General features: G+C 26.1%; 4 protein-coding genes and 1 long non-coding RNA gene across 13 annotated transcripts; 2 read left to right on the forward strand and 3 right to left on the reverse strand.

Annotated features, from left to right (window-relative positions):
- Positions 1 to 248: 248 nt before the first annotated feature.
- On the reverse strand, positions 249 to 4,607 carry LOC100645428. Its single transcript, XM_003402856.4, has 8 exons — positions 3,719 to 4,607; positions 3,258 to 3,431; positions 3,033 to 3,156; positions 2,734 to 2,914; positions 2,437 to 2,644; positions 2,187 to 2,337; positions 1,969 to 2,108; positions 249 to 1,820 (listed from the first exon to the last, which is right to left on the reverse strand). Exons 1-8 carry the CDS (start codon positions 3,839 to 3,841, stop codon positions 1,698 to 1,700), a joined length of 1,224 nt encoding a protein of 407 aa, XP_003402904.2. The 5' UTR covers positions 3,842 to 4,607; the 3' UTR covers positions 249 to 1,697.
- Positions 4,363 to 5,353, forward strand: LOC125385301. Its single transcript, XR_007224382.1, has 2 exons — positions 4,363 to 4,482; positions 4,556 to 5,353. It is a non-coding gene; the product is annotated as an uncharacterized LOC125385301 (long non-coding RNA).
- On the reverse strand, positions 5,343 to 7,859 carry LOC100645856 (ethanolamine kinase). Of its 5 annotated transcripts, none has more exons than XM_012319405.3 (7): positions 7,743 to 7,859; positions 7,410 to 7,548; positions 6,618 to 6,755; positions 6,274 to 6,539; positions 5,964 to 6,190; positions 5,581 to 5,803; positions 5,343 to 5,436 (listed from the first exon to the last, which is right to left on the reverse strand). In XM_012319405.3, the coding sequence occupies exons 2-7, from the start codon at positions 7,533 to 7,535 to the stop codon at positions 5,370 to 5,372; spliced, it is 1,047 nt and encodes a 348-aa protein (XP_012174795.1). In that variant the 5' UTR covers positions 7,536 to 7,548; positions 7,743 to 7,859; the 3' UTR covers positions 5,343 to 5,369. The 5 variants fall into 5 exon arrangements, with proteins under 5 accessions (XP_012174795.1, XP_012174796.1, XP_003402908.1 ...); XM_012319406.3 differs by having other exon boundaries at positions 7,727 to 7,824; XM_003402860.4 differs by having other exon boundaries at positions 7,644 to 7,785.
- On the forward strand, positions 7,744 to 16,182 carry LOC105666877 (Bloom syndrome protein homolog). Of its 5 annotated transcripts, none has more exons than XM_048406715.1 (16): positions 7,744 to 7,873; positions 9,839 to 9,936; positions 10,143 to 10,260; positions 10,337 to 10,924; positions 11,032 to 11,863; positions 11,938 to 12,039; positions 12,124 to 12,281; positions 12,402 to 12,623; positions 12,705 to 13,066; positions 13,156 to 13,414; positions 13,489 to 13,872; positions 13,951 to 14,101; positions 14,179 to 14,366; positions 14,466 to 14,790; positions 14,888 to 15,056; positions 15,844 to 16,182. In XM_048406715.1, the coding sequence occupies exons 1-16, from the start codon at positions 7,871 to 7,873 to the stop codon at positions 15,926 to 15,928; spliced, it is 4,044 nt and encodes a 1,347-aa protein (XP_048262672.1). In that variant the 5' UTR covers positions 7,744 to 7,870; the 3' UTR covers positions 15,929 to 16,182. The 5 variants fall into 5 exon arrangements, with proteins under 5 accessions (XP_048262672.1, XP_012174792.2, XP_048262674.1 ...); XM_012319402.2 differs by having other exon boundaries at positions 12,127 to 12,281; XM_048406717.1 differs by having other exon boundaries at positions 10,342 to 10,924.
- Positions 16,181 to 17,202, reverse strand: LOC100646087 (succinate dehydrogenase assembly factor 2, mitochondrial). The gene is made up of 3 exons (XM_012319401.3): positions 17,037 to 17,202; positions 16,802 to 16,953; positions 16,181 to 16,713 (listed from the first exon to the last, which is right to left on the reverse strand). The coding sequence occupies exons 1-3, from the start codon at positions 17,067 to 17,069 to the stop codon at positions 16,443 to 16,445; spliced, it is 456 nt and encodes a 151-aa protein (XP_012174791.1). The 5' UTR covers positions 17,070 to 17,202; the 3' UTR covers positions 16,181 to 16,442.
- Between the last annotated feature and the right edge of the window lie 12 nt (positions 17,203 to 17,214).

The following is a 17,214-nucleotide window of genomic DNA, read 5'->3' on the forward strand; positions in this document are numbered from 1 at the left end:
ATACTTACATCATCTTAGTTTTTAATTAGAAAACCATAAAAACATTAACCTCCATAAATTTAAAAAAAAGAATCATTTATTGTATTATTTTTGATAAAATAGTTTATAAATGATTTGATATACTCTTCAACATGCTTTTCTTGTACATTTTTGTATATGAAGAATTAAAAAGTTGAGATATGTCATAATTGCAGTGTGAATAATCCTAGAATATAAATATTGGTAATAATTCAATTATACACTTTTACATTTTTCGTACAGCAACATTTTATTTTCATTAATTAATTTTTATATATGATAAAGAGAATTTTTGACATTTTTTGGAGCATTTCTCACATTCTACAATTTGATCAGTAGAACATTCATATACAACTTTATAACTGTGCATTACATATCAAAAGAGTCACATAGGCTTTTGTACTAATTCATTTAATTGTTTCTAATCTGTAATTTGTTGCTTATCACATGATACTGTTAACTGGTACAAAAATTACAAACCTTAAAAAATTAATGATATAAATCTATAAAAAATTAACACAAGTGACTTTAAGCGAATTCAAAATATAAAAGTAAAGTAAGAATATCTATTGAAATCTTTATCATTATATGTTCGTACAAAAACATACGTAAACGAAATTTTGTATAAACATTTTTTTATCTGTATGTCTCACATACAATTTTTTAATATTTAACATAGACATATATATATATATACACACACACACATACATACATACATATATATATATATATATATATATGTTCTTCTAAGACTGCCTTCGTATACATGTTTACAAAAACAATATATGTATATATATTATAACAAAAATGTTTCTTTGAATCGCAGTACATTTTTATACTACAATTTTTCTGTTAATAATTCAATTCATCAAAGATAGACATGTTAAAAGATGCATTACAACATAATATGTAAAGAGGGAAATCTAAACTTTTTGAACGAATATCTTCGATTACTATTTAAATTTAGTTGAACCAAACGCAGTAATTTACATACAGTTACTTTAGAAAAATATTGTTTAACTAACAAAAAATTCTCTTACATGCAAAAAAAGTATCAAGAGTTGAATTAATGTAATAAAACATTATGTATGACATCAGTGCAATTTATAAGAGTAATATGAAGTTAATATAGCGTAACTTATAATCAATTATTCTACATCTAATAATAATGATGCATCGTAAAAATAATAACTATTATTGTAAAATTATTTCAATAGCTTAGTCACTAATTGATAAGTAAAAAACTTTCTTTGCCCTTTTTTTTCTTTCTAGTACAATTTTACTTCAGATATGGCATCGTAAATCTCACGTTAGATTGATTCTTGAAATCTAAATATCTTTTTTTTCTTTTTTACGTCCTACGTTATACAATCAGTAACAAATATATAGCACATTTATATAACATAGCCTCAAGTATATGCAGGTATGAAAATCTTTTTCTTTTATGAACTCAATATACTAACAAAGCTAAGATTTGAAATAATATTTTATCTTAAAATATATTCAAAATATACGCGAAATATCAATAATTTCGTATATTTCTATGTTTATTCTGCCTTTGCTTACACTAAACTCTTGTAGCATTCATTGAAAGACAGTTATGAATAATAGGTATTTTATATTTATATTGAAGTTTTAACGTGAATTCATTCTCTTTCTTTGAAAATATTGCAAAGTCAGATTTGAGTAGAGAAACGAGGACGTGGCAAGTCTCCAAATACTGTATCACCATGAACGCTTTTTGCTAAAGCTTTAATCGAAGCTCGAATGTTATGTGGATCATGCGGATCTCTTGAGAGCTGCAATAACATTTTATTGTTTTAAGTAAAAAGATATTGTCTTGTAAGGTACTTATACATATGCAAACGCATCAATAAATATTATAAAACTATCAATAGCTTTGTAATATGAATAGCTGTATATTACACATATTATACATATTTATACCTGATCATCATCTTCATCTTGAACTGTTTTACGGACAAATGACGGAAAAGATGGAACACTAACTGGTAACGATTTGGCTAATGTAGGGTGTCCGCCTCTTTGTCCCCTTGGCATGTGAATACCTTCATCTTGACCTGAATCTAAGTACAATAAAAATAACATTATTTAAATCTTTTACATCGAAATTAAGATTTACATAAATTGGAAGTTAAACTAACCATCTGTATCAGATCCTTCCTCTGAGGATTGAACTTGATCAGTATTAAGAGTGTCTTCCATTCCTTCCAAAGGAAATAATGCTTCTGTGTCAAAACTAGTTGGTTCTTTAGTGTATATGTATATTCGATCTTTCTTATCTATGCTACCATTCTAAAAAAATGTTAAAAAATTAATAAATTTTATAACTACAATTTTATAACTACAATTATTCATGGATATACATTAAAAGAAGTCACGAAAAAAACATACAAAAAGGAGATTAGGAGAATGTTTAGCACCAGTTTCATATTTAACATTAGAATTTGCAATAATTTTCGTCTCATTTGATACTACTTGTGATGTGTTTACTGTATTTGTTGTAGAGGTAGTTAAACTGGTTGTAAAACTGTCTGGAGTTGTAGGAGGAGTTTCTATGTTATTTGTTAATCTATTCATTTCTTCTCCTTTACAAATTAGCCTGAAACATATATGTATTTTAAAAAAATACATATAAAACCTAAAAATATAACTCTAAATTAAAAATATGATTATATTATGAAATGAAACCTTCTCAATAATCTATGTTCATTATGAGCTCTTTCACGAAATTGCTCTAACAATTGATATTGTTCAGATGTAAAAGCACGAATTTTATTTTCTATTTCTGTAGACTGTCTTTGAACAGCTTCTTCAAGCTGCTGTTGGAGACCACCCAAAGCCACTTGTACATTATTAGGTAACTGTGACACTGGACAGATGAATTAAAATATATGAAAAAGAATAAAATATATCGTTATTTATTATTCTCTTAGGCATTTATTTGAATTATATTTAATTAATTAATATATCATAATATATCAATTTACCAGAGAATTTGGTAGGTTGTTGAAAATAATCAAGTTCATCCAAAGTATTATGAGTGATTACTATTCTAAACACTGGACTATAATCTGGATTAGACCTTAATTTGTTTATTTCTTCAGGAGAACTCTGTAACAAAAAGAATACAAAGTATTCATATACTTGAATAATAAAAGAATATATGATATTTGTTCATATTCTCTAGCAATTATAAATAATGTAATACTCACAACAATATCAGTATTAATAAGAACTAAAGCAGCACCATAATCTCTATGCACAGCATGAGTATATATTGAACAATTGTAACAACGGTGAATAACCCATGACCCTACATTTCTTATCTCTACCAAACCTGGTTGTTCCTTAGTAATACCTTCAAGTTCTGGTATTGATGCAAGGTTCTATTGGAAACAGATAAATATTTTTAATGGAAGATTTATATTATTATAATGTGCTATAATTACATTGTTGAATCAACAGATATGTAAATATTATGACTTATTGTATAATTTTATCAGCTATTTACTAGCTAAGTTACTGCAAATTTTTTCTTAGAATTTATTATTTCGTTTATATAGGAAAGTTTCTGAGTCCAAAACATTCAATAATAATTGTTATTAGAATATGAATTCGTCTTGAAATTGAGTGTTTTGTAAAAATGTATGATAATTGTTCGGAAAATTTTTACCTGCTGAAAGAAACCGTCGTTCTGCTCTTCTGGTGTCAATTCAATATCATTGATGTTGACCTTCTGCAGTTCAGTGCCCCTGGACTTTATGGACACATTTAAACATTTGCATGTTATATGCATCTTACACAATCAGTATACAATGTTTTCTAAAAGAAACTTTAAAAACCAGCACACTATTTCACTATGCCGGGACTCATATACACGTATACAGTTCACTCGATAGTACTTTTCGTAATGTTCGAAATAAATTTCCAGAATTTTCCCTTAACCACTTTCGACTTTTACAATTAAAACTAATCGAGACTTTCATAAATAATTACAACGAAACAATAGAAAATATAAAACGATAGTTTGACTTAAGGAGTATATTGTTATAATATCACAAGTTTCGCGCTATTATTAAATTTCAAATATGTTGTTTTTGTTTAGTTAAAGACCTTGTTGAAAAGCTATTTACTTTCGAGAAAGGTAACTTAAGCACATTATCTATATTTTGGATGCGACGGATTAGTTTATTATCTGATTTGATCGGAGAGTTGATTTATATACTGTGACAGATTCACACACTCAAAGCCAAGTAAACGAATTACCGAAGCTCATGGCTCTGTCGAATACATGCACATGTATATGTATTTATGTTTGAGAGTTCGTTTTCACCGTATAAAGAGATAGTTTTGGATATTAATATCCCGAATTTTTGTATAACTGATAGTAAAAGATTCTTCACACTTGGATTAAGTAGTTATCTCTACATTTCTTAGGTATAACACACGTATTTACAAGTATTTTTGAAAATGTTCGGAACCTCTACTAAAAATAAACACTGATTTATAGGTATGTGCAGATGCGTACGTGATCACCCCAGCTCCCAGACAAAAACACACTTGCTAGTCAATTGACTGACTTTACCATATGACATAGGATCTTGACAGTATAAGAGTATAATGCTTATACATATATGTATATACATAGATACAGGTACAAGGTTATTTGAAATTACTTACACGATATATAAATTTTATTTTTTAATTAAATAATTTCTATTTCTTTTTATAATCGAGAATAGTACTAATGAAATAGACATTTATTTATTCAATGATATTATAAAATGCTAAAAAGATATCTTTTGATTGAAACGAGTAACTAATGTAAATGTATTCGGAAGCTGAAACAGTTTCGAGTTTTATTTTCAAAACATTCTATTTCCAACTTTATTTTCATGTATAAAAAGAATAATAAAACAGAACACAGTGTGAACTATCAACTTGTTAACAACAAAAATGTAAATAGGGATATTAATCGCTGTGTAAAAATACTTATAAATGAATTATAAGGAACAACATGTTTTATTTTAAATAACTGTTATATTTTGCGTATAATATTTTTACATATATTACTTTATAAATATGTATATATGTATATATATATTCTTTTACTCCTTTTACTCTCTATAATACTGTCAATTGTATAAATTTACAGTAGCATTATATATAAATTTATAATCATAAATTTTTTTTATTAAATCTTTGTTATGTAACAAATTAAAACGGAATGTATCTACAGGAATGTTATTTACAAACAATAAAAATGTTGGAATGCTAGTTTCATAACAGTACAACAATAAAAATATAACAAATTAGTTTTAATTTTATAATTTTATCTTAAGACATTCTTCTTTCCATTTGAAATACTCATTAAATCGTATTGCAGCATACCTATAAAGCATTATACAGGTAAAAATAATTTTTTTAAAAGTATCATGATAAAAAGATGATTTTAAAACAGAATATTTATTACATTGTGGATTTCGATAAAAATGATGGAACTGACTTGAAGCTATATATTTCACATATACTTACTCTAAAAAGTCAAAGTCAATTGTTGAATGTTCACTTTGTATGAGTCCCCAACAACCCCAAAAAAAGTGTGATAAAAGAACAAATTTATTTACTTGTAAATACAGTAAATTAATTTCATTTTCAGGTACACATTTTACATTGTTATATTCCTGAAGATATATATTTAACCACGCTTTCTGCAGTTGTTCTTCAGGATATAGTGAATAATCAGGATCATCAATACCTAAAATTAAGTTGTATATAATTATAAGTAAATAAATTTTATTTTTATTATTCATATACCTATTTCGTACTTTATAAATGAAAATATATCTTGATTATACAAATTATATTGTAAAAAAATATCATTTGTAGTATTATATTTGAACATATACTTAAATTACCAGCAAATTCAGCAAAATGATTAGCTATGTCATAAGCTTGATAGTTATATCCTGTATATTCAAAGTCAATAAACGTTACTGACATTTCCTTTTCATTATAAAGCACATTCCCTAGAAGTAAATCATTATGAGCAAACACTACTTCATTATTCAAATTTATCAATTCCTTTTTCAATGCTTCATATTCCTGTTTTAACACACCAAATGGCTTTATGAGCTTCTCAAACCTAAAGTGATAATAAATAATAATTATAATGCAAATACTGCAAATAAATATAATTATATTTGAATTTATAATCCAGTATATTACCTTGTTTGTTTGCTAACATCTAAAAATTCTTTTGGCATAATTTCCATAAATTTTTCTAACTTCTTCCAAATACAAGCATTTTTGGGCATCTCAGTATCATCAGGTTTAAGTCTATGCATTTGAGCCATTCTCTTAGCAACTAATACATATATGTCAGAGTTTCTGACTGTTTCTATTGTAAGTATATTACCTTCAATGAACTGGTAAGCTAAACCATTATTGAATGTAGCATAAATGGAATGTGTAAAACCTGCTTTGTGTAATACCTGTTTAAATAATCAATTTATTCTTGATCATACATATGCATATATTTTTACTTTTATCTTTTCTAATATTGTACTTACTCGAATATTTCTTGTTTCATCTTTCCGATCAATGAGCAGATCTGTCTTATGTCCATAAACTCTAACTAATACCATCTCATTGTAATGCTCAGAATACCATACTCCTATAAGTTTATTTGTGATTCCATCTGTAAATATCTAAAAATAAAATTTATCGTGGTATTAAAATACATATTTCTATTTATCTTCCTGCAATAAAATATACATCAGTTAATTAATATTTATCAAATTTAAATTCATTAGAATTAATATAAATCTTAATAACTAACAATGATTATAATGGAATGTTGACTTAATAGTGAACAAAAATCATAGATATATGAATAGATTTAATTATCAAGATGCAGAAGAATGAAAATATTTGATGATACAGTGATACATCTTTGCTCTTAAATAACAAATCCGAGAAAAACACATTTATCAGTAGATAAGGTCATCATCACAAGATATGAATAAAATGATCTTAAATTTTATATCCTTTTTACATTATTACATTACTACATTATTATACACTATTATGTATTATTATAGCATCAATTTTAATAATTCTAAATTTTTATTGCATTAAAAATTTGAAGATATAGTTATAACAAATATTAGTACTTACTGTAAATACTTAAATACAACTTGTATTTCATTTAAAAATTTACAGCTACTGTATTTTGAAGCTATAATAAATCGAAAAAATGAGTACATAATATCAAACCTTTATAAAATATATATATATGTGTGTACATATATGTATGTAAAAAATACTATATAAGTTGCAATATATTTCATAAAATGTTTTACCTTAAAATGCAATTTATCCAAAGGCCATGTTGGTCTGATTTTCTTAATTATTTCTTTAGCACCATCAACAATTTCACTTTCATCAATTGTTATGTCAAGATGCTGCTCTTCGCATAATTGGTCCATAGTTGTATCTTATCTGTAACGCGTAAATGACACTTCATTTGCGGATCAACTTTTAAGGATTAAATTTTGTATCATAAATAATTTACTAAAAATATAAATCTTGTTTACAATTATAAGCTAGAAATAAATAAATAGTTTCTTAACACTAGTGATATCTATGATCTATCAAAACATTGAAATATATGTGTCACTTAGAAAACGAGGTACAGTGTAGAATTATTCTGCTGTACTAGAGACTGGAGCTGAGATGTTCATGTGAATTTCTACGTAGTTACTACCAGCTACTGCCACTGCTACGTATATGATAATAATGACATAATAAGCAATGATAGACTATGGTAATGTAAAACCTTGAATTCATTATGATTCCATTAGATTACGAAAATTATATTCATTTACCATATTAAATGACTTCGTACATTACATATGTATCTCTGCATAAAAATAAAAATTATAAAATACTATTTCATAAATATTGCTATTATAATTATTTTTAATCATATTGAATAATAAAATTATTACAGGATTTTGTTTGTTCATCTAGATCTTAAAATATGTAGAAATATAATTTTATATTTTCACATACATATAGGTTCTGATATAGGATATCTAGGATATAGATTTTCATATATTCATTTGATTTTATAATTTGCGCAAGAGTAATATGTTTTACCCACGAACATAGGAATATAGGGACCGAGTATATTTTAGACTATATTTTAGATGCTTTGTTCATAAATGCGCAAAATTTCAAGAAATTTAAATTTTAATTTAGTTTGTTTACTATTATGAATGGTTAAAAATTAAAATATATAAATAGGAAAATTGTTGTTTTTATTTTGTATTTAATTTTACACCTAGGCAATGAATTCAGTAAGTTTTGTAATAACATTATCTTTTGTTGATATTTATAAATAAATAAAACATTACTACTTAGAAGTAGAAATAATTAGAAGATTAAGATTAACAAATTTTGCAATAGTACATAACTTATCACCCTGAAAATAGATATTGATCTCAGTTTTATAATGGATATCAAAAATTTTATTATAAAATGTTAAGACAATTATCTCAATACTGGTAATTAATTTTTTAATAAATTATGCAACTCTTAATACCTATTGCATAAAAAGAGTAGGGTGTATTATAAATAATTTTTAGAACAAAATCTTTTTTATTAATTTTAATATGTATTACAATTATTAATATTTAAATAAAATTGGCTTATTAAATATATATCACATACTCACTGACTCAATGATGTATGTCAGAAGAGGAAAATAAACCAGTTAATCAAAACTTACTAACTCACTCTTACTCGATGAAAATAAGATTGCATTTGCACGACTATTTGACCATATAGGTCTCATTAAGAATTATTAACCGAAAACAAAGATCTTATAATGTACTATTCGATATTTTATATTTCATCATTTGTTTACAAATATTATTCTTCAAAAAACTATTAATATATAGGTTCTATTACTAAGTTTTGTTGGGAATTACAAAATTTAAATTGCTTTAATAGGTGATAAAATTTACTAAGATGGAATAGCAGTTTTAAATATGTTTTAAATTAATATTGAAATAGGAACTGCTACTATAAGAGGTTTATAGAACTGCAAAGAATAAAAATTTATTGTGGAAAGTATATATTTAGGAATTTCAAAGATTACGAACTATTGATTTAGAAAATATAAAGTTTAAGAATATTATCGTATTTAGTTTATCAAGCTATGTACAAGTATAATACATATTATAAAGCATTACAAATCATGTTTTTTCAAAGATGAAAAATTTGTAGTTATTTATTCGGCTAACTTCAAATCAGTTTAAATCAAGTGATGCTTGTGATTAATTTCTGGCGCCTAGAATATAGAAAATACCACAGTCATGTGAAAAAGAACTCGTAAAATTATAAATTATGAATGTTATTTTGTATAGTGTAAATGTTATACATAAAATTAAAAGTCTTTTAACAAATACTTTTAAATGTTTAATTAGTTGTTTAATTTAATACTTTGAATTTATATACAATCTGTGTTTTTTCATAAAATTCATCATAATATTGCATTGCGCGTGTTGAAAAAATATATGAAGTTAAGAAAAATGTATATTTTTAGAAATATTTCATTCATCTTTGGTGTTTATTGCGTTTTATTTTTGTGTTCTTCTTCAATATCACATTCTATATATATACGTAAATAACATAATAAATAAATATAGCAATAACTTTCGTTTACCGTGAAAGTTGTATATACTTTCAAAATTTTGTAATCTTTAATGCTCACTAAAATTTCAAGAAAATGTCAAGAAAGGTTCCACTTAGTCAGAATGAAATACAACCTACATTCAAAGGATTTCTTGCACGTATGAAAAGTAAACGTGATGTACAATCCAGGTAAGAAAAATATTTATTCAAAGTAATCTACCAACAACATTTAATAAAAGTTTTTAAGATACAACCTAAGTTAGAATAAAGTATTACATAAGATATAACCTTTTTGTTCTACTTGTATTTGTACCTTAAACGTGTTAATTACATTTAATATATATCTTACTACATATGAAATATGATAAATGTATAATGTTTTGTTCGATTTATAGCACTCCTAAGTCATCAAATACAAATGTAAAACCAGGTGATTTAGATACATCTATGGACTTTAAACTCATCAATACTGAAAAATTAGAAACAAATGATAAAATGTCTATCATATCTCTTGTAAGAATATCTTTATTATATGTAAAATATGTCATTTTATAATATAATATAATTTTAATATAATTATGTATTTTAGAATAGCTCTGAGGACTCAATGTATTACAATGTTACTAAAAGTACCACAAAAGCAAATGATAGCAATATGAAAGATAATTATGAAGAAACTTCTAAAGGAGAGAATTCATGTAGAAATGTACAAAAATCACAAATTAGACATAGTTACTTATCAGACAGTGATGACGATATAGTGATAAAATCAACTTTAAGTTTAAATAGAAAAAAAAAAGTTCTTAATAGTAGCAATGAAGAACAAATATCAAATCAAAGTTTATTATCTACAAAAGGGGATAAACCACTTGATAATGTATCTTTGCATACAACTACCGAGAGCAATAATATGCAAACAGAAACACAAGAAAAATATTTGATTGGAAGTAATAGTCCAAGAACACCAAAAAAATGTTCAAACTTCAAGAAAAAAGAAAATATTATAATATCAGATTCAGATAGCAGCCCAAATTTTAAACAAAGTTTAAAAAGAACCTCTACAAAAGGATGGATAGGGCCAGATTTCAAATTAGATTTAAAACCTTTAGGCTTAGGAAAACAGTTGGATTCATGGATACAATCTACAAAAGGAAAACCAATAATGGCTTCAATACCGGTAAGTATCAATATAATTGTTATATAATATAATTGGTAATATATTATTATATTGGTAATATTATTATTAATACATAATTAAAGTATATATAATGCAATTATTTTTAGATTACAAAAGATGAATTGGAAAATAGACATAAGCATTTAAAAGATTTTCAAATAGAAATTCTTAGTAAATTTTACACTGCATTAGACCAAATACCACTACCAGTGCTAGAAAAATTTCCACAGTTTAATGCACGTTCATTTCAAGAATTAAAAATTTTATATCAACACGTTAAAGCCAAAATTCGTTTAGTTGAGACAAAGTTAGCACATATTAAAATTGATGAAAACAAAAAAGTTGCTGACAACGAATTATCTGATGTTACGAATAATTTTCCATTATTTAAAACATCTGAAACTTTAAATCAGCAGTCAGTTATAAGTATTTCAGATAATGATAGTTTTAGTGTATCTAATACTAATTTATTAGATGCAGAATCAAGTTGTACTGCGAAGACACAAACGATCTTGTCAACAGTAAAAGAATTCCCCAACTTCTTACAAAAAGAAACTGAATCACAAATAAAGGATCAAAAGAACGGTATTGATTTACAGAGTTCTGTAAAAATTAAATCAGATGATTCTCCAGTTCAAGGAAAAAAAAGTACATTTGAATTGAAAAGGCCCATTAAAGCAACTGGTTCTGAACTTTCTAAACAAATAGGAGAAATATGGAAAAAGGAAGAAGGGTCCAAAGTTACTAATACTAAAACTATAGTTTCTAACTTAAATGCAAATACCAGTTTTGACAATACATATAATATAGAAAAAGTACAAATTAGTGAAAGTGCATGTCCTGAATGGAAAGAAAGAGAAAATTTTCAAATTTCTGAAAAACTAGGATGTGAAAATAAATCAGATGATTGGAATGTAACGGATGTGCCATATATGAAAGGTAGATTTAATACATTATATTTATATGTATATATGTATCAATTTAGTACATATATGATTATTTATTTATTACAGACAAAATTTCATTTTCTGAAGAGATAGTTGATTGTTTAACTCAAGAATTTAATCAATTTCCCACATTGAGTAAAGATTGCAATATAAAGCTGAATTTATCAGGTAAATTTGCATCACAAACTCATTTTTTATTTATTTACATTTTTATTATTGTACAAGTCCTATTTTAATTTGTCTTGTTTGAAGCAGGTGCTACACAAAATAATGATAATGAAAGTAAAAAAGAACAGAAAAAAGATAAAATAAATTCAGCAATAGGTATCTTTACTGGAAGTTATAAGAATGATGGTGTTAGTGGTGAATTTGATGGACTAACATATCCGCATTCACGAGAAATGTTAAAGGTAAAATATGTTATTCTTTAATGTTATTTTAATTTGTAAAATTGAATTAATCAAAATGATAATATACATAAATTTAGCATTCTAAATTTTGTTGTATATCAAACATAATACCTTTTTAAGGTTTTTCGACAAAAATTTGGATTATATTCATTTAGACCAAACCAATTGCAAGCAATTAATGCTGCAATTTTAGGGTTTGACTGTTTTGTGTTAATGCCAACTGGAGGAGGAAAGTCACTATGCTATCAACTCCCAGCACTTTTATTACCTGGAGTAACAATTGTAATTTCACCATTGAAAAGTCTCATCCTTGATCAAGTTCAAAAACTTACTTCTCTTGATGTAAATTTTCCAAGTATTATTTTATATACATATACTTATATATTGTTAGATACACATAATTTATTAACAAATTTTGTATAGATTCCAGCCGCACATATGTCTGGTGGAATAACAGATAGTCAAGCAAGCGGAATATATAGAGAACTTTCAAAAAAAGAACCATCTCTTAAATTATTATATGTAACACCAGAAAAAATTTCTGCATCTCAAAAATTTTGCAATCTTTTGACTACATTATATGAAAGGGGATTATTAGCAAGGTTTGTTATTGATGAAGCACATTGCGTTAGTCAGTGGGGTCATGATTTTCGTCCTGATTATAAAAAATTAAATCGTCTCAGAGAAAATTATCCTAAAGTACCAGTGATTGCACTAACTGCAACAGCTACACCAAGAGTTAGAACTGATATATTACATCAATTAGGTCTCAGTGTACCTAAATGGTATGTAATTTGATCTTAAGTATATTTATTACATATAATTCTAACTAATTTATAACTTTTTATAATAACATTTCTTTTATTTTGTCTAGGTTTATGTCAAGTTTTAATAGGCCTAATTTAAGATATAGTATAATTGCAAAAAAAGGAAAAAATTGTTCAGATGAAGTAATAGCTATGCTAAAAATGAAGTACAAGAATGAGTGCGGTATTGTTTACTGTTTATCTCGCAAAGATTGTGATGATTATGCGATGCAAATGAGAAAAAATGGCATTAAGGCACTGAGTTATCATGCTGGTCATACAGATAGTAGTAGGACTGATATTCAAGGCCGATGGATTTCAGAAGAAGTATGAAAATACAAATAATTTCATAACTTTCTTTCTTATAACTATATAATTTATTAATTGCAAATAAATTCTAGATCAAAGTTGTTTGTGCAACAATAGCATTTGGAATGGGGATTGATAAACCCAATGTACGATTTGTAATTCATGCAGCTCTTCCAAAATCTATTGAAGGTTACTATCAAGAAAGTGGACGCGCTGGACGCGATGGAGAAAATGCAGACTGTATATTATTTTATAATTATGCTGATATGCACAGAATTAGAAAAATGATCGAACTAGACAACCCAAACCCTACCGTAACAAAGACTCATATAGATAACTTATATAAAATGGTATCATTTTGTGAAAATAAGACAGATTGTCGCAGAGCACAACAACTTCATTACTTTGGAGAAATGTTTGACCGACAACAATGCATTGCAAACAAAGCTACATCATGTGACAATTGTAGATGTAAAGTAAGTACATTTAAAACAATAAAATATATGTTAAATAAAACTTTTTAAATATTTTATAACTTATATAAAAATTTTTAGGATGATTTCACTATGTTAGACACAACAGATGAAGCAAAACATATTTTGAGAGCTGTACGTGACATTAATCAATCAAGAAATTCTAATCTTACATTAGTACTTCTTACAGACATATTTAAAGGAAGTGACCTCAAAAAACTAAGGGAATCAGGTAAGCAAAATTCAAATTTTTTATTGTATGTTACTTATTTATGTAATATGTAATATAGCTATCAAATATTTATGTAGGTCTTACTAAGAATCCTTTATACGGCCGTGGAAGATCATGGAATAGGCACGATATAGAACGTTTACTTCATTATATGGTACTTAAAGAATATTTACAGGAGCAGATGTATATAAACAATGAAATTGCTTGTGCTTATCTAAAAATTGGACCGAATGCCAGTGAACTCATGACAAAAAAAGATATAAAGGTAGAATAACAAATGCATAGATTTACTTTATTTTACAAATCTTAATTCTTAAAAATGAAATATAAGAATAGATTATTAAAATATAGTTTCATAATATAGGTAATGCTTCCTATGAAATCGTCCAATAATAGTACTACTGCTGTAGCAACAGTATCTACAGTTACGAAAAAGATTGACAAAGTACTTCTGGAATTACAACAACGATGTTACCAAGAATTGATGGAAATAATAAAAGGAATTGCTGGAGCGCTCGATATTTCAGCATCCTCGGTTATGAATATGATTGCAATTAGGGCAATGAGTCAAAATCTCCCAGATAGTGAAGAAGCTATGTTACGAATCCCACATGTAACTAAAGCAAATTTCGAAAAATATGGAAAAGCACTATTAGATATTACACAAAAATATGCTGCAGAGAAATATGGTAAAATGCTGTTATACTTAAATGATTTGAATATATAAATACAATACCTTTACATAGTATAATAATTACTGAAATTAATAACTATGATTTTTAATAGTATTAATGAATGAAGAGAAAGAAGACAGTAATAACGACGCTGATGATGATACATGGTATAACGATACTACTACTTTTACCGCTAAATCCAACACAGTCCGTGGTAGAAAACGTAAATGTAAAAGTAGTTACCGAAATACAAATAAAAAGTACAAGCGGACATCGTCAAAGTAAGACATATATATATATATATTGTATATATACGTATATATATATATATATATATATATATATATATATATATATATATATACGTATATATACAATATCTGAAAGGGTTGGGATAAAATAACGCTAACTTACTATAAACTTATTCGAAAAATTATTCATTGAAGCGTTTAATAATTTTTATTAATTGCTTTGGCGGTTATAATAAATGTTCGAAATGTCTTCCTTCGGCAAGAATGCAGGCTTTCATTCGTCAAATTCTTTTGAATATTCCTGCTGTTGTACAAATAGTAGTAAATGTATTTTGGATATTTCCTCAAAATGGTCTTCTATTTCTCTCATATTTTCATAAGTCAACTGTTTCACTAGAGCCCGTAAATAGCCATCCAGAGGAATTAAATCTGTTGACCTAGGAAGTCAACAGATCTAACGTTGAGAAAATTTCGGAATATATTCAAAATACATTTACTACTGTTTCTACAACGGTAAAAATATTCGAAAGAGTTTGACAAATGGAAGCCTGCGTTTTTACAATAGAAAAAGGATTGGAACATTTATTATAATTGCCAAAATAATTAATAAAAAATTTGAACTCTTACAACTCTTCAGTAAAGCATTTTCGAATGTAAGTTTACATGAACTTTTTTTACCTACTTGACTTTATTAGCACGTAGTATAAGTTCTGTCCCGATCTTTTCGGTCACCGAATATTAAATTTAATAAAATGATTATTACAATAGTTTTAATATAAATCATGTTACTTTTTAATAATTCTTACTTTATTATTAGTTCGCGAAGAGGAAAAGCAACAACAAAAGTAAAAAATACAACCACATACTCAAATAAAGGCCCAGGACTTGTGAGTTTCAGTTAATATACTCGTTTTTGAATTGTATATTTGTATCTATAAGAGTGTAATGCTCTGTATAACTTAAGATACAATGTATCTGTAATACGAAATTGGCATTTCTGCCATTTTATCTCAAAATAATGCAGCAGTATTATGTATGTTGTTTTCGTAAGGAATCTCTAAAAGAAGAATTGTACAGAATTTTGTAATAAAATGTTTTATTTTTAATAATGACTGACTTTAATTATGTATATTGATTAATAAACTATTGAAAGGTACTTTTCCAATTATTTATTGATGTAACAACTTACTTTTGTAGATATACATTATCTATCATTTATTTATATTCTACATGTTATATTTACCATAAATACAACATATTTATCTACAATTTTAAATAATTAAATAATGCTAAATAACGTTAATTAAATTAATAACTTTTATAAATAACTTATTATTACAGTATAACTTTATTTTTTCATGAAGTTAAAATAAAAATTTAGGCTGTTAAATACTTTATAACTAAATATTATAATAATCATAGTTCAGGTTGCATTATTCTTGTCTGACGGTCTGCATTTTTGACATGTTTTTTTAACAAATCCATAACTTCATTATCAAATTCAGGTGGAGTGGGTTTGGCACCTGTCGCCCAGTAAAATATATCCCAATCATTTGTTGGCAGATTGATAAGACAATCATACAAGTGTAATTGTTTATCGTCAAAGCTGGATAAATATTTCTTAGCAAATGTACTTAAAATAAGACCATTTTCTAACATACCACGTTTACGAGATTGATATAATAGTCTGAAATATACAAAAATAAAATTATATTGAGAAATATGTTATATTTTAATACAAATAATATTTAACCTCTGTGTATCTTTGATATTACCGAGCTTTTTTAACATCTTTATTCTCTTCACTACGTTTCTCATATAATGGTATGTCAAGTTTTTGGCTTTCTGGATGAATTACATCCTGAAAATCGGCCTTGTAATGCGCACAAGTTGTTGAAATACATTTTACCAGAGATACTGGTTTAACCTTAAATTACATATTACGAACATTTTAATTACACGATTTGATAATAATATAATTGTTGTTGACATATTATTATTTGTGCTTACTACTGGTACAAGAGATTTTACAAAAACATTCATTTTTGTCTCTTTATTTTTTATATTCAAAATTTAGAATTTATGAAATTTATTACGTCGTTTTACAATCTGTATGTATGTATATGTATAGCTATATTTTCGTAATGCCAGGCAATACATAAAATCAAGTGGTAGGTTAAATATATTT

Source organism: Bombus terrestris, chromosome 6 (assembly GCF_910591885.1).
Source record: "Bombus terrestris chromosome 6, iyBomTerr1.2, whole genome shotgun sequence".
Taxonomy (NCBI): domain Eukaryota; kingdom Metazoa; phylum Arthropoda; class Insecta; order Hymenoptera; family Apidae; genus Bombus; species Bombus terrestris.

Excerpts from the sequence above, each read along its gene's own strand:
- LOC100646087 (XM_012319401.3), bottom strand. The coding sequence starts at position 17,069 with ATGAATGTTTTTGTAAAATCTCTTGTACCAGTA. Across the intron at positions 16,954-17,036 it reads TAAAATCTCTTGTACCAGTA|GTTAAACCAGTATCTCTGGT; the intron begins GTAAGCACAAAT and ends ATGTAATTTAAG. Across the intron at positions 16,714-16,801 it reads AAAGATGTTAAAAAAGCTCG|ACTATTATATCAATCTCGTA; the intron begins GTAATATCAAAG and ends TGTATATTTCAG.
- LOC100645856 (XM_012319405.3), bottom strand. The coding sequence starts at position 7,535 with ATGGACCAATTATGCGAAGAGCAGCATCTTGACATAACAATTGATGAA. Across the intron at positions 6,756-7,409 it reads TGGATAAATTGCATTTTAAG|ATATTTACAGATGGAATCAC; the intron begins GTAAAACATTTT and ends TTTTATTTTTAG. Across the intron at positions 6,191-6,273 it reads GATGTTAGCAAACAAACAAG|GTTTGAGAAGCTCATAAAGC; the intron begins GTAATATACTGG and ends TTATCACTTTAG.
- LOC100645428 (XM_003402856.4), bottom strand. The coding sequence starts at position 3,841 with ATGCATATAACATGCAAATGTTTAAATGTGTCCATAAAGTCCAGGGGC. Across the intron at positions 2,338-2,436 it reads ATTCTCCTAATCTCCTTTTT|AATGGTAGCATAGATAAGAA; the intron begins GTATGTTTTTTT and ends ACATTTTTTTAG. Across the intron at positions 1,821-1,968 it reads AAGATGAAGATGATGATCAG|CTCTCAAGAGATCCGCATGA; the intron begins GTATAAATATGT and ends ATGTTATTGCAG.
- LOC105666877 (XM_048406715.1), top strand. Across the intron at positions 9,937-10,142 it reads AAACGTGATGTACAATCCAG|CACTCCTAAGTCATCAAATA; the intron begins GTAAGAAAAATA and ends TTCGATTTATAG. Across the intron at positions 11,864-11,937 it reads GGATGTGCCATATATGAAAG|ACAAAATTTCATTTTCTGAA; the intron begins GTAGATTTAATA and ends TATTTATTACAG.